Genomic DNA, 27,966 nt, shown 5'->3' on the forward strand with positions numbered 1-27,966 from the left:
AGGATATATTACAGGAAAGAGTGACAGTAAACATGAGTAGGAACATGTAACACTTACTAACGTCCATGAAAAATGTACAGCAGCACTTAAGTATCCTTTGCACTAATCAAAATTAGGAATGTTAACGTTTGGGAATGGAATGATTTCCATTTTTGGGCACCCAATATCAGCGTAGCACAGTTAGCTGTAGAATAAAACTATTTGTTTCAGCCCTGTCAGAAGTAATGTTACATTATTTCCATTTCCCAGACCAATCATCCTGTGGCCTCTCAAAGTGAGATTGCCAACTTTGTGCCAAGCTTGGGACAGTTTTGTGTTTATGTCTATTAGGAAATGGACAGATGCTAAATTCCAACTTCTCCTATGACTGAGGTGCCCTCACCCAGAGTACTACCCTACCCTGGATTGTGAAACACCCTGTGGAAAAATAGTTTCAGTAATTTGCCATTCGAAAGATTGATAATTTGTACTTACTACTAAAAATCAATGAATACAATTGCGTATTTTATAAAACATAGATCCTGTTAAAATTTTTATTACTATAATATTGTTGCACTAGTGAACAAAACCAATGTAGCAGTACAATCACTGCATTGAAAACTGTCTAATTTACAGAAGAACTTGCATTTAAAATTATTTACAAATACCACACAAGATTGCAGTGAATTGTGTACATCGGTTTTACATAAGTTGAAATTAATTTCACCTGTAATATTAATCTTACCCTTGAAGTAAAAACTTACTTTTTCTGTCTCATGTCTTTTTCCCCTCCATGCCAATTTTCAACACCATTTAATATGTAAACTTGAACTATTCAACAGGCCTGTTCAATCTCCTGAAGAACTTACTTTCCAGGAGTATCATTTATGCCACTTGATAATTTTGTAGGTGCTATCAATATATTTATTAAGAGGGCAGCTTGACTGTTCCAGTTGCAACAGATAAGAATATTTAACCTATGTACATTTTACTCTTGTATCTATTTCTAATGTGTACATTCAGAGTAATGCACTAATATGCAATACAAAAATTTGTTATACTGAATTGGACTAACTTAATTCCATCCGCAGGAATAAACCTGGTTTGGAGCACAGGTGGAATACCCATTTTAAACTGAATCATCCAACAACTGGTTCAATTGGTGTTTTAATCAACTAGTGTAACTGATGTGTTAAGCCTACACTGGAAGATGGGATGGTTAAGTTTGGTGATTTTTTTTCTGAAATGTTGAATGTTTTGTTTGTTTATATTAAGGGATTATATTTTTAGGGGTATATAGAGTAGAGTGGCTGAGGAACTATCATGATGACTGAACTGCCAAGAAAATATTTTGCAATGTGATTGAGCAAAAAAAATGTGCAATCTGAGGAGATAAAATAGTTGAGGAGCAACAATTTATGCACTATGATTGGTGCGATATCAAAAATGGGAAATAAAGAGCAAGTCAGAATATTTGCTGTTTTACAACATGGGCAAGCATCTCTTCCGCTCCTGGCAGAGATCTGCTCCATCAGTTTCTCTCCCTCTCTTTCCCCCAACTCAAAGGGTCTCTCATCCCTCCCTTTCAACAGGGTCTTCTGACTGCCTTGAGCTTTTCTTCATGAGCAATGCCACAGGATATCAAATTCAAACGGTTTATTTAGTAAAATTCATACAGTTGAACTTTTAGAAGCATAAACTTTTTATTTATATTTAAACATTTCCTGATATTTATATAACTAAAATACCATAGCTTCTATTTGTACTAGTTACAGACACATTTTACATATATACACAGATTAGGAAGAAGCTCAATAGAATTAAGCTCTTGCAGGCCTCAATATCAATGTGGCATGGTGCCAAAAATATGTACTGAACTTGCAATATGATTAAAAAAAGGCCATTTTATATCAAACTCTTCAAACTGTTATTCATTAATTCAGGTATGTATTGTTATTGGCAGCTGTTAAGAGTTGTATTAGCAGACTGTGCCGAAGCAGAGTACATACTTTGACCGTCTGCCAAGTTAAACTAACTCCCTGCCAATACTAGCCATCACCTGCTGTAAGTACCTTGGGAATGACTGAAGAATTACATCGAGGTACATCGAATCTACAGCACAGAAACAGGCCACTCGGCCCAATTGGTCCATGCCGGCACTTACATGGGCCTCCACCCTCCTTGCTTTATCGAACCCTTCTATTCCTTTCTCCCTCATGTGCTTATCTAACTTCCCCTTAAATGCATTTATGCTATTTGCCTCAATTACTCCTTGTGGTAGCGCGTTCCACATTCTTACCACCCTGAATTCCCTATTGGATTTATTCGTGACTATCTTTTTTTTTATTCGTTCATGGGATGTGGGCGTCGCTGGCATAGCCAGCATTTATTGCCCATCGCTAATTGCCCTTGAGAAGGTGGTGATGAGCCGCCTTCTTGAACCACTGCCGTCCGTGTGGTGAAGGTTCTCCCACAGTACTGTTAGGAAGGGAGTTCCAGGATTTTGACCCAGCGACGATGAAGGAACGGCGATATATTTCCAATTCGGGATGGTGTGTGACTTGGAAGAGAACATGCAGGTGGTGTTGTTCCCATGTGCCTGCTGCCCTTGTCCTTCTAGGTGGTAGAGGTCGCGGGTTTGGGAGGTGCTGTCGAAGAAGCCTTAGCGAGTTGCTGCAGTGCATCCTGTAGACGGTACACACTGCGGCCACGGTGTGCCGGTGGTGAAGGGAGTGAATATTTCGGGTGGTTGATGGAGTACCAATCAAGCGGGCTGCTTGGTCCTGGATGGTGAGCTTCTTGAGAGCTGTTGGAGCTACACTCATCCAGGCAAGTGGAGAGTATTCCATCATACTCCTGACTTGTGCCTTGTAGATGGTGGAAAGGCTTTGGGGAGTCAGGAGGTGAGTCACTCGCCGCAGAATACCCAGCGCCTCTGTCCTGCTCTTGTAGCCACAATATTTATATATGACCTCATATATTTATGACATCTATTTTTGGACTCACTCACAAGTGGAAACATTTTCTCTATGTCTACCCTATCAAACCCTTTCATTATCTTAAAGGCCCCTATCACGTCACCCCTCAGCCTTCTCTTTTCGAGAGAAAAGAGCCCCAGCCTGTTCAGTCCATCCTGATAAGTATATCCTATCAGTTCTGGTGTCATCCTTGTGAATCTTTTTTGCACCTTCTCCAATGCCTCTATATCCTTTTTATAATATGGAGACCAGAACTGTGTACAGTACTCCAAGTGTGGTTTAGCCAAGGTTCTATACAAGTTTAACATAACTACTCTGCTTTTCAATTCTATCCCTCTAGAAACCCAGTGCTTGGTTTGGCTTTTTTATGGCCTTATTAACCCGCGTCGCTACTTTCAGTGATTTGTGTATCTGTACCCTGAGAGCCCTTTGCTCCTTTACCCTATTTAGATTTGTTATCCAAGCAGTATTTGGTCTCCTTATTCTTCCTACCAAAATGCACCACCTCACACTTATATATTATTGAAATTCATTTGCCAATTACACGCCGATTCTTCAAGTTTATTCTTGCATTTTGCCACATTCTTCCTTTGCATGAACTACACCCCCCAATTTCGTGTCATCAGCAAATTTTGAAATTGCACTTCCGATTCCCAAGACCAAATCGTTGATGTAAATTGTGAACAACAGTGGTCCCAGAACCAATCCCTGTGGAACACCACTTCCGGCCTTTTGCCAGTCTGAGTAGCTACTCTTAAAACCTCGACTCTCTTTTCTGTTTTGTAGCCAGCTTGCTATTCATTCTGTTACCTGGTCCGATTCCACATGCTCTGACCTTAGCCACGAGTGTACAATGCGGTGCATCATCGAAGGCCTTTTGAAAATCCAAATATATTCCATCTATTGCATTACCCTTGTCTACTCTTTCTGTTACTTCTTCAAAGAATTCAATAAGGTTGGTCAAGCATGACTTTCCCTTCTGAAATCCATGCTGACCACCCTTTATTATGGAATGATAGACATTTACGGCTCAGAAGGAGGCCATTCGGCCCATCATGTCTGTGCGGGCCAGAAAAGAGCTAACCAGCTTAATCCCACTTTCCAGCCCTTGGTCCATAACCTTGTAGGTTATGGCACCTCCAGTGCACATCCAAGTACCCTTTAAGTGTGATGAGGGTTTCTGCCTCTACTGCCCTTTCAAGCAGTGAGTTCCTCTGGGTGAAAAAATTTCTCAACTACCCTCTAATTCTTCCACCAATCACTTTAAATCTATGCCCCTTGGTTATTGACCTCTCTGCCAAGGGAAATAGGTCCTTCCTGTCCACTCTATCTAGGCCCCTCATAATTTTATACACCTCAGTTAAATCTCCCCTCAACCTCCTCTGTTCCAAAGAAAACAACCCCAGCCTATCCAATCCTTCCTCATAGCTAGAATTCTCCAGTCCTGGCAACATCCTCGTAAATTTCTTCCGTACCTTCTCTAGTGCAATCACATTTTTCCTGCAATGTGGTGACCAGAACTGTACGCAGTACATTAGCTGTGGCCTAATTAGTGTTTTATACAGTTCTAGCATCACCTCTCTGCTCTTATATTCCATGCCTTGGCTAATAAAGGAAAGTATCCCGTATGCCTTCTTAACCACCTCTATCTGTCCTGCTACCTTCAGGGATCTGTGAACATGCACTCCTAGGTCCCTCTGTTCCTCTACACTTCTCAGTATCCTACCATTTATTGTGTATTCCCTTGTCCTTTTTGCCTCCCCAAATGCATTACTTCACACTTCTCTGGATTGAATTCCATTTGCCACTTTTCTGCCCACCTGACCAGTCCATTGATATTATATTTTTGTTTTCTCAATGTTTTTCTATTGCACATTTGAGTAAAAATTCCATTGTCTTTCTTATCACCGACGCTAAGCTAACCGGTCTATAGTTCCTTCAACTTGTTCTATCTTCCTTTTTAAAACACTGGTTAGGCCTCAGCCGGAATATTGTGTTCAATTCTGGGCATCACACTTTTGGAAGGATGTCAAGGCCTTAGAGAGGGTGCAGAAGAGATTTACTAGAATGCTGCCAAGGTTGAGTTATGTGGAAAGACTGGAGATGCTGGGGTTGTTCGCCTTGGAACAGAGAAGGTTAAGGGGAGATTTGATAGAGGTGTTCAAAATCATGAATGGTTTTATTAGAGTCAATAAGGAGAAACTGTTTCCAGTGGCAGAAGGGTCGGTAACCGGAGGACAGATTTCAGGTGATCGGCAAAACAGCCAGAGGCGACATGAGGAAACATTTATTTACGCAGTGAGTTGTAATGATCTGGAATGCACTGCCTGAATGGGTGGTGGAAGCAGATTCAATAGAATTAGATAAATACTTGAAGGCAAAAAATTTACAGGGCTATGGGGAAAGAGCAGGGGAATGGGACTAGTTGGATAGCTGTTTCATAGAGCTGGCAAAGGCATGATAGGCCGAACGGCCTCCTCCTGTGCTGTACCTACTATGATACTATGAAATATAGGAATAACATTAGCTGTCTGCCAGTCCTCTGGCATTGTTCTTTTTTCTAATGAATTTTTATATATAAGTGCCTCAGCTGTTTCTTCCCTAACTTCTTTAAATATGCACGGATGCAATCCATCCGGACCAGGGGTTTTATCCTCTCTAAATTTGGTTAGTTTATCAATTATCTCCCCCCTTTCTATTTTAAATGTCTTTATACCTTTCTTGATCTCTTCTTCTAATGTCATACCCACCTTGTGAGTCTCCCTGGTAAATACTGTGGCAAAGTAACCATTCAATATTTCTGCCATTTCATTTATCTTGCCTATCCCTTAGTGGCCCTTTCCCTATCCTAATGTTTATTTTGTTACTTATGTGTCGATAGAATACTTTGCTATATCTTTTTATATTTCTTGATAATTTAATCTCATAGTTCCTCCTCGCTTTCCTAATTGTTTTTTTGACATCCTTCCTAACCTCTTCAGATTTCCTTTTGTCATCATTTCCTTTATTGTCTATGCACTTAGAGTATGCCTTTTTCTTTAGTTTCAATTTTATCCTTATCTCTTTATTCATCCACAGTGTTTCATTATTGGCTAGTTTTTCTTGTTTTTTTAAGACGAATATATTTCTCCTGAACCCTATTGATCACTGTTTTAAATATTTCCCACTGCTGTTCTATTTCTTTGTCTGTCAACACTTTTTTTCCAGTTTACCTTCCCTAGTTCCATTCTGATCCCCTCAAAATTAGTTTTTTTCCAATCTATCACTTTGGTCTTTGTTTTTCTCAATTATTTAAAATTTATATTATGATCGCTATTGCCCAGATGTTCCCCTACACTTCTCTTATCTGCTCCAGTTCATTTCCCATTAATAGATCCAGCAGTGATTCATCTATTGTTGGGATTCTCACATACTGGGTAAGAAAGGAGTCATGTACACTGTGTAAAATTTCCATTCCCCGTTCCCTAACTCTTCTTGCCAGTTTATTGGGGGTAGTTGAAATCTTACATGATTGTTATTTGATGTTTTTTACTCATTTCATTGATTTGCCTACAAATTTCTTCCTCCACTTCCCTTCCACTATTAAGTGGTCTGTTGAATGTACATATTAATGTGATCGATCCCTTCTTATCCTATGTCTCAATCCATATGGATTCTGTTTCTATCTTATTACTTATGTCCCTTTTTTCTATTGCCATTATTTTGTTTCTAATTAGTTCAGCTACTCCACCCCTCCCCTTCTTTTTCCCTTATCCTTTCTAAATACATTGTATCCTGCAATATTTAACTGCTAGTCCTGTTCTTTATGTAGCCATGTTTCAGTTATTACTATTACATCTGGCTCCTTGCTATGAATTATTGCCTCCAGATCCCCTGTTTTGTTTCCCCGCTGTGCACATGCTATACAGGCAATTTAATTTGTTTTTAATAATTGTTCCCCTTGCTTTATTTTTAACAGTCATTTTGTACTTATGTTCTATAATTGTGTTTGTCCCCTGACCATTTATGTTACCCTTGTGCCTTACCTTGGTCTGACCTTCACTCTAGTCTCCTATTTCTTTTATCTGCAGTCTTACGTTATTTTCAGATCCCCCAACCCCCACCCCTATCTTACTAGTTTAAAGTCCTGTCAATAGCCCTATTTATCCTTTCTGCTAAGACACTGGTCATATTCTGGTTCAGATGGAGCCCATCCCAGTGGTACAGCTCCTTCCTGTCTCAGTACTGGTGTCAGTGTCCCATGAAATGGAACCCTACCTTCCCACACCAGTCTTTCAGAAACGCATTCAACTTCCCGATCTGCCTATACCTCTGCCAGTTAGTACGTGGTTCAGGTGGTAATGCTGAGATTACCACCTGCGAAGTCCTTTTATTAAAAAAATTAGTTCCTAACTTCTGATATTCCCTTGGCAGGTCCTCCTCCCTTTTCTTCCCTACGTCACTGGTCCCAACAAGGACCACAACAAATGGATCTTCCCCCTCCCTTTCGAAGTTCTTCTCCAGTTGCTCCGAGATATCCTATACCTTTACACCAGGTAGGCAACACACCCTTCTGGATTCTTGGTTGCAACTGCAGAGAACGCCATCAATCCCCCTATGGTTACAACCTTTCTATTCTGCTCTCCCCGCTTCCAATCACCACCCCCTGGTCTGCCTCCTGCTCCACGTGCCATGGTTAGCATTCTGGGTACCAATCCTGCAGCCTGCATCCTTATCTTCACAGATAGCAAGTACATTGTATTTGTTGGGTGTCCCATTTTGGGAATGAACACAACAGCACAACTGAAGACTCTTGACATTTTTAGTATTGCAATTTAATGCAGCTCTCACTGAAAAAAAAATCTTTCTGACACAGGCCTGTAATACAAACTTTCCTTAGTCAATAAAAAAAATCCTACAACCTCTTCATTGGGAATATTTCTGTCTACAAACATTGAAAGGCCAGTTCCAATGAGGATGTTCACTCATCAAAGAGTTCATTGAGATTATTTTGGGGAAAAGAAGTTAGCAGTCTGGCAGCTCAGCTAATCAGCACTCCAATGTGATCATAGAATCATAGAAAGGTTAAAGCACGGAAGGAGGCCATTTGGCCCATCGAGTTCATGCCAGCTGTATGCAAGAGCAATCCAGCTGGTCACACTCCCCCGCCCTAAGCCAGTAGCCCTGAATTTTTTTTCCTTTCAAATACTTATCCAGTTCCCTTTTGAAGGCCTTGATTGAATCTGCCTCACCACCCCCTCGGGCAGTGCATTCCAGGTCATAACCGCTCATATCACCTTTGATTCTTTTGCCAATCACCTTAAATCTATGTCCTCTGGTTCTTGACCCTTCCGCCAATGGGAACAGTTTCTCTCCATCTACTCTGTCTAGACCCTTCATCATTTTAAATACCTCTTATCAAATCTCCTCCCAATCTTCTCTGTTCCAAGGAGAACAACCCCAACTTCTCCAGTCTATCCACGTAACTAAAGTCCTTCGTCCCTGGAATCATTCTAGTAAATCTTTTTTGCACCCTCTCTAAGGCCTTCACATCTTTCCTAAAGTGCGTGCCCAGAACTGGACACAATACTCCAGTTGTAGTTGAACCAGTGTTTTATAAAGGTTTATCATGACTTCCTTGCTTTTATACTCCATGCCTCTATATATAAAGCCCAGGATCCTGTATGCTTTTCTAATCGCTTTCTCAACCTGCCCTGCCACCTTCAACAATTTGTACACATATACCCCCAGATCTCTCTGTTCCTGTACCCTTTTTAGACTTGTGCCCTCTAATTTATATTGCTTCTCTTCGTTCTTCCTACCAACATATATCACTTTGCATTTTTCTGCGTTAAATTTCATCTACGTGTCCACCCATGCCACCAGCCTGTCTATAACCTCTTGAAATCTATCACTATCCTCCTCACTGTTCACTACACTTCCAAGTTTTGTATCATCTGCAAATTTTGAAATTGTGCCCTGTACACCCAAGTCCAAGTCATTAATATATATCAAGAAAAGCGGTGGTCTTAGTACCGACCCCTGGGGAACACCACTGTACACTCCCTCCAGTCCGAAAAACTTCATTGCTACTTCACTACTCTTTGCTTCCTGTTACTTATCCAATTTAGTATCCATGCTGCCACCGCGCCCCCCATTATTCCATGGGCTTCAATCTTGATGACAAGCCTATTATGCGGCACTTTATCAAATGCCTTTTGAAAGTCCACATACACCATATCAACCACATTGCCCTCATCTACCTTCTCTGCTACCTTATCAAAAAAACTCTATCAAGTTAGTTAAACATGATTTGCCTTTAACAAATCCGTGCTGGCTTTCCCTAATCAATATACACTTGTCCAAGTGACTACTAATTCTGTCCCGGATTATCGTTTCTAAAAGTTTCCCCACCACCAAGGTTAAACTGATTGGCCTGTAATTGCTGGGTTTATCCTTACACCCTTTTTTGAACAAGGGTGTAACATTTGCAATTCTCCAGTCCTCTGGCACTACCCCTATATCTAAGGAGGTTTGGAAGATTATGGCCAGTACCTCCGCAATTTCCATCAGTAACCTGGGATGCATCCCATCCGGACCAGGTGACTTATCTACTTTAAGTACAGCTAGCCTTTCTAGTACCTCGTCTTTATCAATTTTTAGCCCATCTCCTCTCTTAACTATATCTTCCTTTACTGAGACTCTGGCAGCATCTTCTTCCTTGGTAAAGACAGATGCAATGTACTCATTTAGTACCTTGGCCATGTCCTCTGCCTCCATGAGTAGATCTCCTTTTTGGTCCCTGATCGGCCCCACCCCTCCTCTTACTATCCGTTTACTGTTTACATGCCTATAGATAACTTTTGGATTCCCTTTTATGTTGGCTGTCAGTCTATTCCCATACTCTCTCTTTGCCCCTCTTATTTTCTTTTTCACTTCCCCTCTGAACTTTCTATATTCAGCCTGGTTCTCACTTGTGTTATCAACCTGACATCTGTCATACGCCCCTTTTTTCTGCTTCATCTTGTCATCCAGGGAGCTCTGGCTTTAGTTGCCTTACCTTTTTCACGTGTGGGAGGGTACCTGGACTGTACCTGAACCATCTCCTCCTTAAAGGCAGCCCATTGCTCAATTACAGTTTTGCCTGCTAATCTTTGATTACAATTTACCCGGGTCAGATCTATTCTCATCCCACTGAAATTGGCCCTCCTCCAATTGAGTATTTTTACTTTAGAGTGGTCCATGTCCTTTTCCATAGCTATTCTAAACCTTATGATACTATGATTACTGTTCCCTAAATGTTCCCCCACTGACACTTGCTCCACTTGGCCCACCTCATTCCCCAGGACCAAGTCCAGCAATGCCTCCTTCATCGTTGGGGCGGAAATATACTGGTCAAGAAAGTTCTCCTGAACACACTTCAAAAATTCCGCCCCCTCTTTGCCCCTTATATTACTATCCCAGTCTATATTAGTGTAGTTGAAGTCCCCCATTATCACAACTCTATGGCTTTTGCATCTCTCTGTAATTTTCCTTCAAATTTGCTCCTCTATATCCTTCCCACTAGTTGGTGGCCTATAGAATACACCCAGTAGTGCAACGGCACCTCTGTTGTTTCTTAACTCTAACCAAATAGATTCTGTCCTTGACCCCTCCAGGACATCCTCTCTCTCCAGCACTGCAATATTCTCCTTAATCAATACTGCCACCCCCCTACTTTCTTCCGTGCCCTATCTTTCCTGAACACCACGTATACAGGAATATTTAATACCCAATCCTGCCCTTTTTTAGCCAGGTCTCTGTTATCGCCACATCATATTCCCATGTGGCTAATTGCGCCTGCAGCTCTCCAACCTTGTTTATCACGCTTCGTGTGTTTACACGCATGCACTGTAAACCTCTTAGTCTGGTCCCATCTACTACCATACTATTTCTTGCTCTAGTGCTACCTTTCTCTCCCAACCCTTTGTGCACCTTCCTTCTCCTTTCCAATGCTACATCCTAGTGCCCATCCCCCTGCTAAATTAGTTTAACCCCCCCCCCACTCCCCCAAGTTGTGTTTGCATCGATAATTTCCTACAAAGTGCACAACCCAAAGCTTTTTTAGGCTATTTAAATAAATTTACAAAATATATACTGGGAAATATGACAATAGTATTAAATGTTCTCCACCTATACGGTACCAAGGAACTGAAGATTGTAGGATGAAAACAATGGCCTAATCCTTCGTCAAGACCTACAAATCCTCAATTTCTTGGTACAATATACATTCGTTAGACTGGAACAATCTTACATTAACAAAATTAGGTGGGCAATGATTCCCAAACTATAAAAGAAAAAATTCATGAGTAATAACTTTTTAAAAACATAATTGTTAAGTCCTTTACATAACTAATATTACCAGTTTTATTTAAACTAAAAAGGGAAAATTAACCAGATTTTTAACAAACCTTCAGAGACTAAGCATTCATGCCACACAATGTATAGTTCAAGATAAGAGAAGTGCCAAATAGTTTTTAAAAACCAGAGTGAATCTACAACTAGAAATCATACCTCAGATTTGAGCTATAGCACCTCTGAAAAAGTAAACAAAAAGCAAAAAAGAAATAAAATAATTTTTGTAGAAGGAATATAAACGGTAAGGGGGTCTGATGTGGTCCACAACAGAGTGCAGAACATGAATTCTCACCTGCTTTTCCTCACATGACTGGCTTCAGATGACAACTATTTGCAAGACTGGCAAATGAATAAATTGCCTTCTCACCATTTCCAACACACTACATGGCAGAGTATGGAGGTAATGAGCATTATATAAATGCAACCAAATCACTGAATCACCACCTTTCCTCTGGTCTTGATTGAATATGTATATTTCTTTCAGTAATTTTACCATGAAAGTTTATTCTGTTCAGGCTTTAAAAGATGAACTGATCAAAAAGCTATTCAAAATATTCAATCTGAATTGTTAAATGTGCATTAGACTAAACATAGATTGCATCAGATATATAATCAGTATTTATTTTGCTGTTCCTATCATTTGAATTCACCTTGAAAAGCAGAATTCATAGCTTGAACATACACACAAAATTTCTGCTCTCCAAGAGAAGACACACTGTATAATAAGATAATAAATACATACCGTGCAAAGATCCTTATATTGTAGCTTCTGAAACTTGGTGTCAGAATTTCCTGCACACAACTCCACGTACCCAAGGACAACCTGGAACACTGTGTTATGAATCGCCTGAGTGAAGTGCATGTGTAACTGGTCCATTGCAGTCTGTACAAAAAATTTTTAAAAAGAAGTTTTTAAAACACATACTGTAATAGTAACCAATGAACAGTTCGACTAGGAATTAGGAAGGGCTTTTTAAAAATCTTTTCAACCCATAAGAAGAAAACTCTTTCCTTCAAGTCAGTTGAAAAGTATTCTGATGATAGGGAGTTGCCCTGTGAATTCTGAATTAGCAGTAGAATCAACATTCTCTTGAACAAACCTGTAATTTAAAAATAAAATCTCCAAGAACCATATCTATTAAAAAAAACTATTTTTTCAGTGCAATAACAAAAGCAAGATGCTTCCCCTTAAGGAACAGGGAAAACAGAAGAGTTACCCTGGGCTGCATCCTATTGAACCGTTGCAGAGCTGTATTTGCAGTGGCTTAGGAGCAAGTAACTTGTCCACCCTATTAGCTGCAGTGGACCTGTCATTGGAGATTGGGATCCTTCCCAGTTGGCTCCAGACAATCTTGCTTTGGAGACTTTTAAGCATGAAGATGGGTTTCCAAGCATATCAGACATCCAGCTGACCAAAGACTGCATGTCATTCCAATGACAAACCTGAAAACATGTGGCTTTATATTTTATCTCCATATCAAAGATGGAGGGGAAGCTCTGTGGAGAGATTATGCTGGATAAAGGTCAAAAGTGATGCATTTATGGAGCCTGGGAGGCATAGTGAGCTAGCTCACAGCCCTTTTTCTCCCAGACCTGACTAAATTCACACCAGATTCTTCAAATGTAAGGTTACTCTAAGGACTGCAAGGGTTCCTAAAATAATTAATTCAACTAGCTTCATCAAAGTTCCAAGTGAGCACAAAATCGTCCACAGTGCAAAATCAATCATAACTCATCATCAAATGGCAGTCTAACTAATAAGGCCAGAGGGTGATTGATGTGGAAAATGATAATGGTCATTGGTCTGTGTTTGTATTTTAGCTGCATTGTAAGAGAGGTGAAAGTTCTTTAAAGTATTATACTTGACTTGGGAAAGAGCAAAGTAGAAAAATGTTCAATTTCCAAGAAGCATCCCTCACCCGCATATCTACCAAAACATTTCCATTCCTGCCATCTTAGTGTTTTTTAACCTCATCATTCTTGCCTATATAACAATCTATTTAAGTTATTATTTCAAATGGTTCAATTCTAAAATGTATTGATTTGCATATACTTAGAATTGTGCTCCATTCTCAGCAAATTGAGGAATATAAATGATCAAGTCTACCATGCATGTGTCAATGTTTCCATTAATTAAACTTTGTCCACTCAGCAATAGGAGGTTTTTTTTCTGCCATTCGGGCTCACCTAATTTAAGAATCATCATTAGGCTGGTTTCAGTCAACCAATGAATTTAAAGGTTACAATGTACAAATTCTCGATTTTCAAAGTTACTGGAATTCTTAGTGCGTAGGAACAGGAGAATTAGGTTGAAAATAAATCAGAACAAACTATGAATGTGAGCACATCTAAAATCTGGTATCTTCATTACCAAAAGGCTTACTTTATCAGTCCATTTCAAACAATCATTGCTGGATTTCTTCTACACAATTACAATCTTCTCTATAGTCCATTATTTAAAAAAATATTCATAATTAATCTTAAAATCTTATGACTCCCTTGTTTTTATTCAAAAGCAGAACATGCAATGCAACCAAATACAACACTCTTCTCTCTCCCCCACCCCCAGCTATTACATAAGGGCTCACTATTACATAATGGATGTCCAATGTATTGCAAATAGAAAGAAGGAATGAACATACATTTTTATAGTGCCTTTCACGTCCTCAGGACTTCCCAAGCGCTTCTTGGCCAATGAAGTACTTTTGAAGTGTAGTCATTTTAGAAGCGCTTTGGAACATCCTGAGGTTGTGCAAGGCACTATATAAATGCAAGTGCTTTCTCCTTTCACAAGCCACCTTTAACAACTATAATATTAAATATGATACGTGGGGTGCTTTTTATTGCAAACTCATTACAAGTATGCAGTATCTGTTACACCTCTAGGTGGTGCTGTGATAGGTATTTTCGATGTTGGAGTCACACTTCCCTGTCAGCCTGTGAGACACACGATAGCTGCTATTTTATAGGCAAAGTATATGGTAAGAAAACAGTTTTTCTGTCTGTGTGCAGTTGCGGGCTCAGACCATTCGGTGGCGGTGCAGGGCAACTTTTATTTTTCTCTAGTTCCAATTCATTTTCAGGTTTGGGAGGTACGTTAGATAAGTTCTAAGCTTTTTCACATTTTAATTCTTTGTGGCCTAATGTTTAAAGCTTTGGCTTCTGCTGGCAGCCTGTGTCCCATGCTGTTGCCTGGCTGTTCATGACCTTTCGCAGCCCCCTATTAATTTTCAGAGCCTATTGACACTGCACCAAAGCTCTTCCTGCCTGCCCATATGCCACTGCTCCTGGCTCCATTTGCATTGCTTAAAGGCATTTCTTGGCCTAAACAACACGGTTCCAGACCTGTTTATTTTCATGTTATTGCACCAGAACTTTTCCCGCTTGTCTGGCTGCCTCCCCCTTCTTTGCCAACCGCCCATAGCCTTTGGCCCTTTGCTGGCCTCTATTAAGATCACACAGAAAAGGTAATCAAATAAAGGCAATGGAAGATCTTTTCAAGTTTTAAACCTGTCACAAATTCTTTAAGTGAAGCTTTATCTTTGAGAGGCCCCCAAAAGTAAAATATGACAGAAGCTTGCCATTTGATGACTACTGCCCTCCTCCCTCTTGTCCCCCTCCCCTCCTTCCCCTTCTCATTTCCTCCAAGCCTCTAAACTTGCCTCTCCCCACTGACCAGTCCTTTAAACCTGCACTACCTTCCCCCTTGTCCCCAAAGTTCTAATTACTTCTACAATACCTTCCTCTACCCCTCCCAGTTTCTAACCCTCCTTCAGCTTCTATCCCTGCTCTAACCTTCCCTTCCTCACCCCCCTTCTACAATACCTTCCCCATACTCTGAACCCACCCTATCTTCCCCCTCTGAGATCTTCTGTTCTCCAGCATAGCAGTCCTCCCTCAGACTTGGTTCCTTCTGTTCATGTAGTTTTTCAGGTTCTGAAGGGGAGCCTTCAGTGCCACGTGCGTTCCGTCAATCGCTCCGAGCACTCTGGAGAAGCCAGCAATTCTGTAGAAGTTTAGTGCCCGCTGTCTTTGCTCCACCAAATTTAATGAACTCCCCAACGAAACAGGGCGTCAATTACCTGTCGAATACCAGCCTTCACTGCCCCTTGACTGATCCGGCACAAGTCCCCCATGGATGCCTAGAAAGATCCAGACTCGTAAAAGTTGAGAGCTGTGGTCACCTTCATTTCCACTGTTAAGGCTCTGCAGCAATAGACTGAGGCTTGAAGTCATCTTGGAGCATGTCGTACCATCAGCTGATAATATCCTTTGTGAAGCGCAGTGGACGCACAGTCAGCTCCTCGGACATCTCCTGCAACGTCAGTCAAGGCTTGTATACCCTCTGGGCTGGGTACTTATGAATGGGATGCAGACTCCTCCTGTGATGCTTCACTCTTTGGGCCTCCTGTCTCTGGTTCTCTTCCTCCTCCTCCAACATAAAGCATGGGTTGAGCCATAAAAGATTCACCTTTCTATTTTATTTCAGAAATCGCCTGTAAAATGGCTTTCTGCAGCTGCAAAAGACGGAGTCTTCAATTCTCTCCTGGACAGCTGATCTGCGCTTGCTTCACCTGAACAAGGATGCCTGTACGCCTGAAAATCCTGTTGCAATGTTGAGAGACCCCCCCCGAACAAGCGCAATTGGAGAATACTCGCATTTGAGTGTTGGGGGTGTGGCCAGTTTTTTGGGTGGAGATTTGTTCGGACGAAGTGTTTGATGGACGGACGTAGAAGATCGGGGCAACTTGGGTATATTGTAGTTGCATGCGTAACTCACTTATGCTCAAAATTCTATAATCTTTTAAGTCACGCAATTCGTTTGTGCCCAGATTACACATCTCTCTGGACGCAAATGCGGAGCATACTCCAGGCCCTTATTTGGAACACCAGGTGTGGGGCAGAAAACAGATGACCACCACAGCAGATGGTTACTCAGCTGATCTGGCCATTATACAGTATTCCAATCCACTCAACTCCATCCGTCTCACTAAGCTCAGCAGTTTACTATCCCCACTAAAGCAGTGACCCCACCCTCTGAAATCAAGATTTCTATGTAAGTTGGAAAAAAAATAAATGAAATGAAACACTGCCCAGTTTTTGAAAACTGCTTCACTCTCAACATAATAAATTCCACAAAACATCTGGAGTTTGAAGCACTTAAGTCTATAGTATAAAGTAAATACCATAAAGTCAACCAAAGGATACAGCATATTTCAAAAAATGGCAACAAAGCATACATTAAATTGTATTTACCTGTGTTTTTCCTAGCAGCCTGTATGCCAGCTGGACCTTGGTGTAATGACTGACTTCAAAATGCTTGCAAGTTTTCGACAGTGCCACATCTAATTGTTCCTAGATTCAAAATAAGTAATAGTGAAATAAATAATGAACAGCAAAGTTTGTACATCACCAAATCACTATTTTTAGGTAAGTAATTCAAAAACATTGTACAGAAATCACAATTTAGATATCAACTACCTTAAAGAAAAGTTTTAAAATTATTCAATTATTAAAATCTCCACAGCTTTCAGTTGTGATCATTAAAGAGCAACTGGATGAAATAAATAAAATGAATGCTTAAAGACTTTATATCTATTTATCCTGTGCCAATAAGCATTTTTGCTGAATTCACAACTTACTATTAAGGCAAATGAATAAAAAGTTACTAAGTAAATAACAACAGCAAACAACTTCAGTCTAAGAATATAGTTTAATCATGTAGGAGATTTTTTGAAGACTCATTTTTAAGTTCTTGTTTTGAAAAGTTAACAAAAAAAATGCAATGAGCAAGTAGGTAGCTAATTCACCAAAAGGTATTCAGGTGAGGTCATAAGTAATGGATATCAGATTTGAATAAGTAGCCCAATGGCACAACACAGGAGCAACCAAATTTGAATGTGAAAACTAAAAAAATTATAGCTTCCAGGAAGATCGTAACGCCTTCTGAGGAGATACAAAACATGAGACTCAGCTGGTGCTTTTGATGAAGATTGCTCCTGAATTTTTACTGGTGTAGTATCAAGAACCAGAACAAACGATGAGCGATACCAGAACAAGGGCGTATAATAAGCAGAGCTTTACTTTGTGGGGCAGGATGCTGGAAGGGAAGCAGCGGAACCATTTGCCAACATGGACACTGTGTGATGCCAAATTCCAAAAGTGTTACTGTCTCGGTGAGTTTAACAGAAATCTAAAACATTGATGTAATTAAACTTTACCTCAGCCTGGTTTTCTGAAGCATTTTCAACATTTAACTAGTCAACATGAATTAATGGATAGGCGCAATCTTCGGAGAATAGCTTGTATTTCTACATTTAGTGATTTAATGAGCCTCAGTAAAACAGTTTACTTAAAGTCCTTACCTCAATTTGTTCTAGTGTATCCTGTAATTTTGAATTCAGTTCACTTTAAAAAAAACAAAAAAATTACATTAAAGTTTTTCTTTATGTACAAATTTAATCATGAATGCCATCTCTTCGGTTAGACTGTCTAAATATATTAATCTTCTCTGACTCGAAGCTGAAAGACTCAAAAACCTCATACCTAAGTTTTGAAATCCATTTTATTAGAAAAATTGGTAGTGCAGCAGAACATCTTCATAGGTGGAGCCTAGAAACAGAACTGCATAGCACAACATTTTACCCTCGAGGTGAGATGGAGGGGTTAAGGGGCTTGATCTTTTTCCTACAGTGTAATCATATTATCCTGTGCCTAGTCACATGGTCAGTCTTTGTGCTTGTAACAAAAATAACCGCTGTAATGAACAACATGAAAAGAGGTCAAGTTGTTTCAGCAAGTTTACAAACCTCCTATGCATAGAACTTCAAAAAATGTTCAACACATCAACTTTCATGACACAGAAATTGTCTTAAGACAGCATTTAAAATGTGCAGAATGTTACATAGAGAACGTTTCATCCTTTAGAAGAAACATCCTAATCACTATCAAATGAAAGAAATGTTACTAAAAGCAAACATTTCCACAAATTCAGAATAATTTCTACAACTGGTATTTTCTCAGTGTTTAGCAAAATACCTATCAAATCTCTGTTCCATTTTGAGTCAATTATTCCCTGAAGAGTAACATAAAACAGAAAGATCAATATTAAAACTATACAAACACTAACATAACTAGAAAAGCCGTATGGGCCACTGAGCCCATTTCTTCCAATGGATCATGTACAATTTGAGCCTTTTGATCTCTTGTCACTGAGGGATCTGAAGAACAACAGATACAACTTCCAACATAATAACTGATATGTTTCTCTAAACACTTAAGGACATTAAGCGAAAAAAGGCCAAGATATCAGATTAAGAGTACAATGTATAATTCAATCACAGCTATAAGGGTAGATTTTCTTAGTCCTCTCCCGCTGCCGTTAGGCAAACCTTTTATTGTTAATTAAAATGATTTGTTAATACAAAAATGACCCATGTCTCTTCTCAACCCATATAAAAAACAAAAAAAAATCAACAAACTCTTTTCATGCAAACAATTTCCTTTTAAATGTGAACTGCTAGGTTTTTCTCCTCCAGTGACGTTTGTCATATTCAGATTATCTCTGTCATGAAACTCTTATTGTAAGCTATGAACGGACAGCAATAATCAGACCAGATCTATAAAATGTAACCACTAAAATAATCCGGTTTTACTACTACTTTGTTTAGTCACTGCTTTTATGGTAACTAGTATAATGGTGCACGCAAATATGGTCTCATTGCATTTTAACAATAACTTCTTCCAAACAAATTCCTCCCCCATCCTAAACTCCTCTAAAGGACCACAATTTGCCTTCTTCTATTCTATGCAAACTGAGACTGAAAAATTGAACTTTTTTTTTTCTACACTGCAAGTTAAGTGAAATATTACTTGTGGATTCTTAACCCTTCTTTTGGGCCTCACCAATACTTTAAGCAAATGGTCCAAATTGTACCACTGATGGAATGAAAACTGAAATCACTGGTGTTTAATGAAATGAAAAATGGCTCAAAAAACAAAACCAAGTTCTAGCTGCACTATTCCTGAAACGCGTGCACTACAATTTCTCTTTTTTGGGTGCCGATTTGTGTTAGCAAATCAAGTGGAGTTATAATACCTACACTTCGATGAAATTAAATACTTCTAGTATTAGCATTCAGAATATCAGAGATTACGACAGAGTATGATGAGAAATAGGTGTTTTGAAACTATCATTGTTATTAAGCTAAAACATTTTTCTAGGAAAACAAGCAGTTATTTCTGTAATAACATATTACACAGCAAAAAAAACAGGCCATTCAGCCCAAATAGTCCATATCTGTACAAATCAGTGAAGTTAATTTATAGCCGCTACTTAAAAAAAAGAAGCAATGACAGGATCAGCCATGTTTACTTGGAAACAGAACAGCCTATATCAGGAAAGCTTCTTGGGACTTATAAAAAAAAAACTTGTTAATATAAAAGTTATAACAAATCTTGGGAGGAACAAAACGCTGTCTAAAATTAACTCCTATTAGGTCACTAATTAGATAACTCATTGAGCAGTACAAACCCAAAAGGAAAATAAACATGACTAGGACAAAGATTAATTCCCAAACTGGATTTATAGCCTAATGGAGCTGAACGTCAAACTTTCTTTGGTAAATCATAAAGCCAATTAATGAAATTCACAGTGTCCCATTTACTACTAAATAGAGGTAATTTGGTGGCATGGATAGAGGGATAGCTGAAGAACAAAGTACAGAGTAGTAAATAAAGTATTGATTAATTTGAACAGAGCGTTATTCGCTCATCCAGCAAGCTGCGGAGGTCAAACTGAAGCATAAAGTTTTATTATCTCTTTAGCCTTCAAATGATTTTAATCATTGACCGATCTGAAGAGAATGGCAAGGGTCTATGTGAGAAGACAACTGAGGAGACCTTGGTAAGATGGAAAACTGACAGTGAGTACTTAACAAGGTTTATTCTGGTTTGAAGATTTGAAGTGAAGACATCTGGTATGTTATTGCAGGGAAGTTTAGAATATTTGCTTGTGCCAAAACTTCTACTCTATGGTTACAAAGGGTAACTGATTTTGCTGTTTTCTTCCTTTTTCTTATTTGTCTTCCCTTCTCCCTCCACACTTATTTGTTGTTAGGTAAGGTAGTTGGGGTATTACATTCAAACAGGTTGCAGTCAATATTCTGACACCAACTGGCAATTTGTTTCCACTCAGCATTGTAAGATTAAAAGTAGAAGCCTTTCTGGATGTCAACAGGTAGCCATGACTAAAGAGAAAAAACTCTGCATCAGGTGACCCACTCAAAAGCAAACGGAGGCTCTAAAAAGCACTATGCCTTACCTATCCCTTCATCTAAAGTTGGTTGATTAGGGATTCAAATGAGCCTATCAAGTTTGTATTCCAGTAATTTTTAAAAGTAAGTCTTCCTCAGTCAATATAAAATCACAACTTGGGCCAATGCTGATGGTAGAAACATCAAAAGAACAGTGACAAAAGATCCACAATACAACAGAAATGTCCTCTTCCTTTAACTCACCATCCCCTTCCTCCATGCCTTTCTCAACTCGAGTTTTTGAATTCTACCAATATTGAATTCATTGTCAATTCGCCTCTGCTAACTTAAACATTCAAAGATCAGCAACGTCTGCTGTTGCTGGAAGACTGGTTGGTGCGCTGAAGGAATTCAATACCAGTGGAGTTGTGTAACACAGCTGTGGCTTGAGATTAGACGAGTCCCTACATCTTATGTAAGGCAAATTCCCTTTGTGGCTGAGGAAATTGAAACAATTTTATCTTGTTTTGGAGGCAGTTCTTCGGTCCATGATTTGTCCCCGTGTTTACAGGACTAGATATGCACAAAGGAAATGCAGTAAATATGGTACATTTGGATTTTCAAAATGTATTTGATAAAGTGCCTAGAGACTAGTTGTGAGAAACAAGGCTTTGTGGTGTTGAAGGTAACGTGTTGGCATGGATAGCTGAAGAAAAGTAGGAATAAATATATACTTCTCAGATTGGCAAAATACAGCTGGTGGGGTGCCCTGAAGTGTTGGGACCACTCTTGTTTTCCATATATAATATATATATACACACATATATATATATATAACATCTGGAAATGAGCATTGTAGGAATATTAAAATTTATTGACAATACCAAATTGGACTGCATGACAAACTAAGGAAGAATGGAGGAGACTACAAGGTAGGGTATTTGCCAGAGCGGGCAAATAGGTGGAAAGTTCAGTTCAATGTGGGCAAGTGTCATTTGTAGATTTGGGGAAATAGTGATCAAACTTAATATAGCACCTTTCACATTCTCGGGACGTCACAATTCACAGCTAATAGTTACTTTTGAAATATAGTCTCTGTTATTATGTAGGCAAATGCAGCTACTAGTTTATGTATAGCAAGGTCCCATAAGCAACAAATTAGATAAATGAGCTGTTAGTCTGTTTCGGTGAGGCTGATTGAGGGATAAATTCTAACCAGGACACCAGAACCCCATCTTCTTGGAATAGTGCCATGAATCTATTATTTCCAACTGAACACAGATGGGGCCTCAAATTAATGTCTCATCTGAAAGACGAAACTCCCAACAATGCAGCAAACCCCACGTATCACACTGAAATGTCAACATACGATTGTTTGATCATGTCATGGAGTGGAGCTTGAACCCATGACTGAGAGATAGGATGCTAGCAACTGAGCCAAACAGATAAAAAGAGAATAGAAATATACACTATGCAAAACATTGTCAATGAATTAAAGGAATAGATAGATTTAAGATGCAGATAAGGGTATCTTTAATAGTGGGATAAAAATAGAAAAAGATGGAAACACTCAGCAAGTCAGGCAGCATCTGTGGAGAAAGAAACAGAGTTAACGTTTCAGGTGGATGACCTTCTGTCAGAACCGGAAGAAGTTGAAGATTTAACAATTTTTACGTAAATACAGAGCCAGGCAAAGAGGAGGAGGAAGACGAGGGGAGGAAAGAGCAAAAGGGAGGTCTCTGATAGGATGGAGGGCAGAAGTGATTAAATGACAAAAGGGATGATGGTGGAATGCAAGGAGGGTGGTAATGGGACAAGAAAAAAAAATGGGTCTAGAGGAGCTGAAAGTGGCAACAGCAGAACCATTATCAGCACCTGCTGTCCAAAAAAATGGGAGCAGTGGTTATGATCTGAAGTTACTGAAATCAATTTTGAGTCCAGAAGGTTGTAAAATGCCTAATCGAAAGATGAGGTGTTGTTCCTCGAGCTTCACTGGAACAACATAGGAGGCCGAGGACAGACAGATCAGAGAGGAAGTGGGATAGAGAATTAAAAGGGTAAGCGACCGGAAGCTCAGGGTCACACTTGCAGACTGAACGGACGTATTCAGCAAAGCGATCGGCCAATCTGCGTTTGGTCTCCCCAATGTAGAGGAGATCGCATTGTGAGCAGCAAAAACAGTATACTAAATTGAAAGTACAAGTAAATCACTGTTTCACCTGGAAGGAGTGTTTGGGGCCCTGGATAGTTGGAAGGAAGGAGGTGGAAGGGCAGGTGTTGCATCTCCTGTGCTCGCACGGGAAGGTGCCATGGGGAGGAGAGCGGGTGTTGGGAGTGAAAGAAGAGTGGACCAGGGTGTTGTGGAGAGAGCGGTCCCTTCGGAATGCTGAAAGGGGAGGGGAAGGGAAGATGTGTTTGTTGGTGGCAGCGCACTGGAGGTGGCGGAAATGGCGGAGGATGATCCACTGAATGTGGAGGCTGCTGGGGTGGAAGGTGAGGACCAGGTTCTGGGAGAGAGGGGAAGGGGTGAAGGCAGAAGTGCAGGAAATGGGACGGACACGGTCGAGGGCCCTGTCAACTACAGTGGAGGGGAATCCTCGGTTGAGGAAAAAGGAAGACATATCGGAAGCACTGTTGTGGAAGGTGGTATCATCAGAACAGATGAAACAGAAACCGTGAAACTGCGAGAAGAGAATAGAGTCCTTACAGGAAGTGGGGTGGGAGGAAGTGTAATCAGGCAGCTGTGGGAGTCGGTGGGCTTATAGCAGATAATGGTTGACAGCCTATCCCCAGAAATGGAGATAGAGAAGTCGAGGAAGGGAAGGCAAGAGTCGGAGATGGACTATGTGTAGGTAAGGGAAGGGTAGAATTAGGAAGCCAAGTTGATGAAATTTTCCAGTTCGGGGCGAGAGCAGGAAACAGCACCGATACAGTCAGCAATGTAACAGAGAAAGAAGTGAGGAATGGGACATGAGTAGTACTGGAACAAGGAACGTTCCATGTATCCCACAAAAAGGCAGGCATAGCCAGGACCCATACGGGGTCCCATAGCGACACCTTTTATTTGGAGGAAGTGAGTGGAGTCAAAAGAGAAGATTCAATAGAAGCTCGAGGAACAGCATCTCATCTTTCGATTAAGCACTTTACAATCTTCTGGACTCAACGGTGATTTTAATAACTTCAGATCAGAACCACTGCTCCCATTTTTCCCCAGACACCAGGTGCTGGTAATGGTTCTGCTGTTGCCATTTACAGCTCCTCTAGATCCATCTTTTTTTTTCCTTCTCCCATTACCACCCTCCTTGCCTTGCACCATCATCCCTTTTGTCATTTAATCACTCCTGCCCTCCATCCTATCAGAGACCTTCCCTTTTGTTCTTTCCTCTCCTCCCCTCCCTCCCCCTCTTTGCCTGACTCCGTATTTGCTTAAAAACTGTTAAATTTTCAACTTCTTCCAGTTCTGATGAAAGGTCATCGACCCAAAACATTAACTGTTTCTCTCTCCACAGATGCTGCCTGACTTGCTGTTTTTATTTCAGATTTCCAGCATCCGCAGTATTTTGCTTTCCTTTAATAGTGAGATTGAAGATATAAAAATTAAAAGGGCAAATGTGATTTTAGGTAAGGCCAGTGAATACAAAAACAAACGAGGTGATGATGCATCTGAAAAGGACATTGGTTAGGTCATGGTTGGGAGTATTGTGTGCAGTTTTGGATGTCCCATTTTAGGAAAGATAACTGAGCCACCATGGAAAAGGCACATCATAAACTCACCAGGATGATACCAGGATTAATAGATTCTAGCATTTTCCCTATTACCGATGTTTGGCTAACTGGTCTGTAGTTCCCTGTTTTCTCTCTCTCCTTTTTTAAATAGTGGGGTTACATTTGCCACCCTCCAATCTGCAGGAACTGTTCCATAATCTATAGAATTTTGGAAGATGACAATCAATGCATCCATTATTCCCATGGCTACCTTTTCTCGTACTCTGGGATGCAGATTATCAGACCCTGGGGATTTATTGGCTTTCGGTCCCATTAATTTCTTCAGCACTATTTTTTTTAGTAATACTAAATTTCCTTTAATTCCTCCTTCTCACTCGGCCCTTGGTTCCCTAGCATTTCTGGGAAGTTATTTCTGTTCTCTTCCGTGAAGACAGAACCGAAGTATTTGTTTAATTGCTCTGTCATTTCCTTGTTCCCCATTATACATTCTCCCGTTTCTGACTGTAAGGGACCTACATTTGTCTTCACTAACCTTTTTCTTTTTACATACTTGTAGAAGCTTTGACAGTCTGCTTTTATGTTCCTTGCAAGCTTACTCTCATACTTTATTTTTCCCCTCTTAATCAATCTCTTTGTCCTTTTTTGCTGAATTCTAAACTGCTCCTAATCTTCAGGCTTGCTACTTTTTCTGGCAACTTTATATGACTCCTCTTTGGATCTAATACAATCCTTAATTTCCTTTTCCTTTTGTGTTTTTGTGCCAGAAAGGAATGTGTAACTGTTGCAATTCATGCATTTGTTCCTTAAATGTTAGCCATTGCCTATCCACCATCATGCCTTTTAATGAAGCTTCCCAATCTATCATTGCCAACTCACTCCTCATACCTTTGTAGTTTCCTTTGTTTAGATTTAGGACCCTAGTTTTGGATTGGACTACTTCACTTTCCATCTTAATGAAGAATTCTATCATGTTATGGTCACTCTTCCCTAAAGGACCCCGTACAACAAGATTATTAATCAACCCCTTCTCATTGCACAATACTCAATCTAGGATAGCCTGTTCCCTCGTTGGCTCCTCAACATACTGGTCCAAAAAAAAAATCTCATACACACTCCAGGAATTCATCCTCCACAGTATTATTGCTAATTTGGTTTGGCCGGTCTATATGTAGATTAAAGTCACCCATGATTACTGTAGTACCCTTGTTACATGCATCTCTAACTTCCTGTTTGATGCCGTCCCCTACATTACCACTACTGCTTGGAGGCCTACAGACAACTCCCACCAGTGTTTTCTGCCCCTTGGTGCTTCTTAACTCCACCCAGACTGATTCTACATCTTGATTTTCTAAGCCAATATCCTTTCTCACTATTGCTCTGATTTCATCCTTTACTAACAACGCCACCCCACCTCCTGGAGTGATTATGACTCAGACTACAAGATAAAAGTGTGAAGGTCAGCTTAGATAGCTGGTTTAACATTTGGAACACCTTGCTCTTATCTGGAATTAACATCCTAGAAATTAATTGCAATATCCATCCATAGTGGCAATACAACATCTCGGTTCACCACTACATTTTTAGTGGTTGCCAAATATTGGGCAGTCAGTGTGACTTTGTATTTTCTGCACCAATGTCCTGTACCCAGGGCATCCAGGAAGTGTCTGCACCCTTTCTGTATTACTTTGAATAGTTGATACTAACTTTTGGAAGTTACATTGAAACTACAGCACAGAATCAGGCCATTCGGCTCAATTGGTCTATGCCGGCATTGATGCTCCATACGAGCCTCCTCCCTCCCTATTTCATCTAACCCTATCAGCATATCCTTCTATTCCTTTCTCTCAAAAGTGCTTATCTAGTTTCCCTTTAAATGCATTGATGCTATTTGCCTCATCTACTCCTTATGGTAGCGCGTTCCACATTCTTACCACTCTTTGGGTAAAGAAGTTGTTACTGAATTCCCTATTGGATTTATTAGCGACTATTTTATATTTATGATCTCTAGTTTTGGACTCCCCCACAGGTGGAAACATTTTTTCTTCGTCTACCCTATCAAACCCTATCATTATCTTAAAGACCTCTATCAGGTCACCCCTCAGCCTTCTCTTTTCTAGAGAAAAGAGCCCAAGTCTGTTCAGCCTATCCTGATATGTATATCCTCTCAGTTCTGGTATCATCCTTGTAAATATTTTTTGCACCCTCTCCAATGCATCAATACCCTTTCTATAATGTGGACAACAGAACCGTGCACAGTACTCCAAGTGTCGTCTAACCAAGGTTCTATACAGGTTTAACATAACTTCTCTGCTTTTCAATTCTATCCCTCTAGAAATGAACTCCAGTGCGTGATAATCTGCATCGCTACTTTTAGTGATTTGTGTTTCTGTGCCCCTAGATCCTTTTGCTCCTATATCCCTTTGTTCTTTTGTTCCTCAGGGCAGTGTCCTAGGCCCAGCCATCTTCAGCTGCTTCATCAATGACCTTCCCTCCGTCATAAGGTCAGAAATGGGGATGTTCGCTGATGATTGCACAGTGTTCAGTTCCATTCGCAACCCCTCAGATAACGAAGCGGTCCGTGCCCGCATGCAGCAAGACCTGGACAACATCCAGGCTTGGGCTCATAAGTGGCAAGTAACATTCACGCCAGACAAGTGCCAGGCAATGACCATCTCCAACAAGAGAGCGTCTAACCACCTCCCCTTGACATTCAACGGCATTACCATCACCGAATCCCCCACCATCAACATCCTGGGGGTCACCATTGACCAGAAATTTAACCGGACCAGTCATATAAATACTGTGGCTACAAGAGCAGGTCAGAGGCTGGGTATTCTGTGGCGAGTGACTCACCTCCTGACTCCCCAAAGCCTTTCCACCATCTACAAGGCACAAGTCAGGAGTGTGATGGAATACTCTCCACTTGCCTGGATGACTGCAGCTCCAACAACACTCAAGAAGCTCGACACCATCCAGGACAAAGCAGGCTGCTTGATTGGCACCTCATCCACCACGCTAAACATTCATTCCCTTCATCATCAACGCACTATGGCTGCAGTGTGTACCATCCACGGGATGCACTGCAGCAACTCGCCAAGGCTTCTTCAACAGCACCTCCCAAACCCGCGACCTCTACCACCTAGAAGGACAAGGGCAGCAGGCACGTGGGAACGCCACCATCTGCACGTTCCCCTCCAAGTCACACACCATCCCAACTTGGAAATATATCGCCAATCATTCATCGTCGCTGGGTCAAAATCCTGGCACTCCCTTCCTAACAGCACTGTGGGAGAACCTTCACCACACGGACTGCAACGGTTCAAGGCGGCGGCTCACCACCACCTTCTCAAGGGCAATTAGGGATGGGCAATAAATGCTGGACTCGCCAGCAATGCCCACATCCCATGAACGAATAAAAAAAAATCCCAGTTAAGACTCTTATTATCCAAGTAGTACGTGGCCTCGTTATTCTTCCTACCAAAATGCATCACCTCACACTTATCTATATTGAAATTCATTTGCCAATTACACGCCCATTCTTCATGATTATTAATGTCTTCTTGCATTTTGACACATTCTTCCTTTGTATTAACTACACCCCCCAATTTAGTGTCATCTGCAAATTTTGAAATTGTATTTTGATTCCTGACTCC

General features: G+C 40.5%; 1 protein-coding gene across 2 annotated transcripts in view; it reads right to left on the minus strand.

The window, feature by feature from the left end:
• Positions 1–27,966, minus strand: part of vps50 (VPS50 EARP/GARPII complex subunit) — a 186,254-nt gene that overhangs the window by 102,424 nt on the left and 55,864 nt on the right. For both annotated transcript variants that reach the window (XM_068004517.1, XM_068004512.1), the window contains exons 10-12: positions 17,699–17,741; positions 16,590–16,688; positions 12,076–12,216 (exon numbers count right to left, since the gene is read on the minus strand). In XM_068004517.1, the coding sequence (XP_067860618.1) occupies positions 12,076–12,216; positions 16,590–16,688; positions 17,699–17,741 (283 nt within the window). The remainder of the gene's footprint in view (positions 1–12,075; positions 12,217–16,589; positions 16,689–17,698; positions 17,742–27,966) is intronic.

Source organism: Heptranchias perlo, chromosome 2 (assembly GCF_035084215.1).
Source record: "Heptranchias perlo isolate sHepPer1 chromosome 2, sHepPer1.hap1, whole genome shotgun sequence".
NCBI lineage: Eukaryota > Metazoa > Chordata > Chondrichthyes > Hexanchiformes > Hexanchidae > Heptranchias > Heptranchias perlo.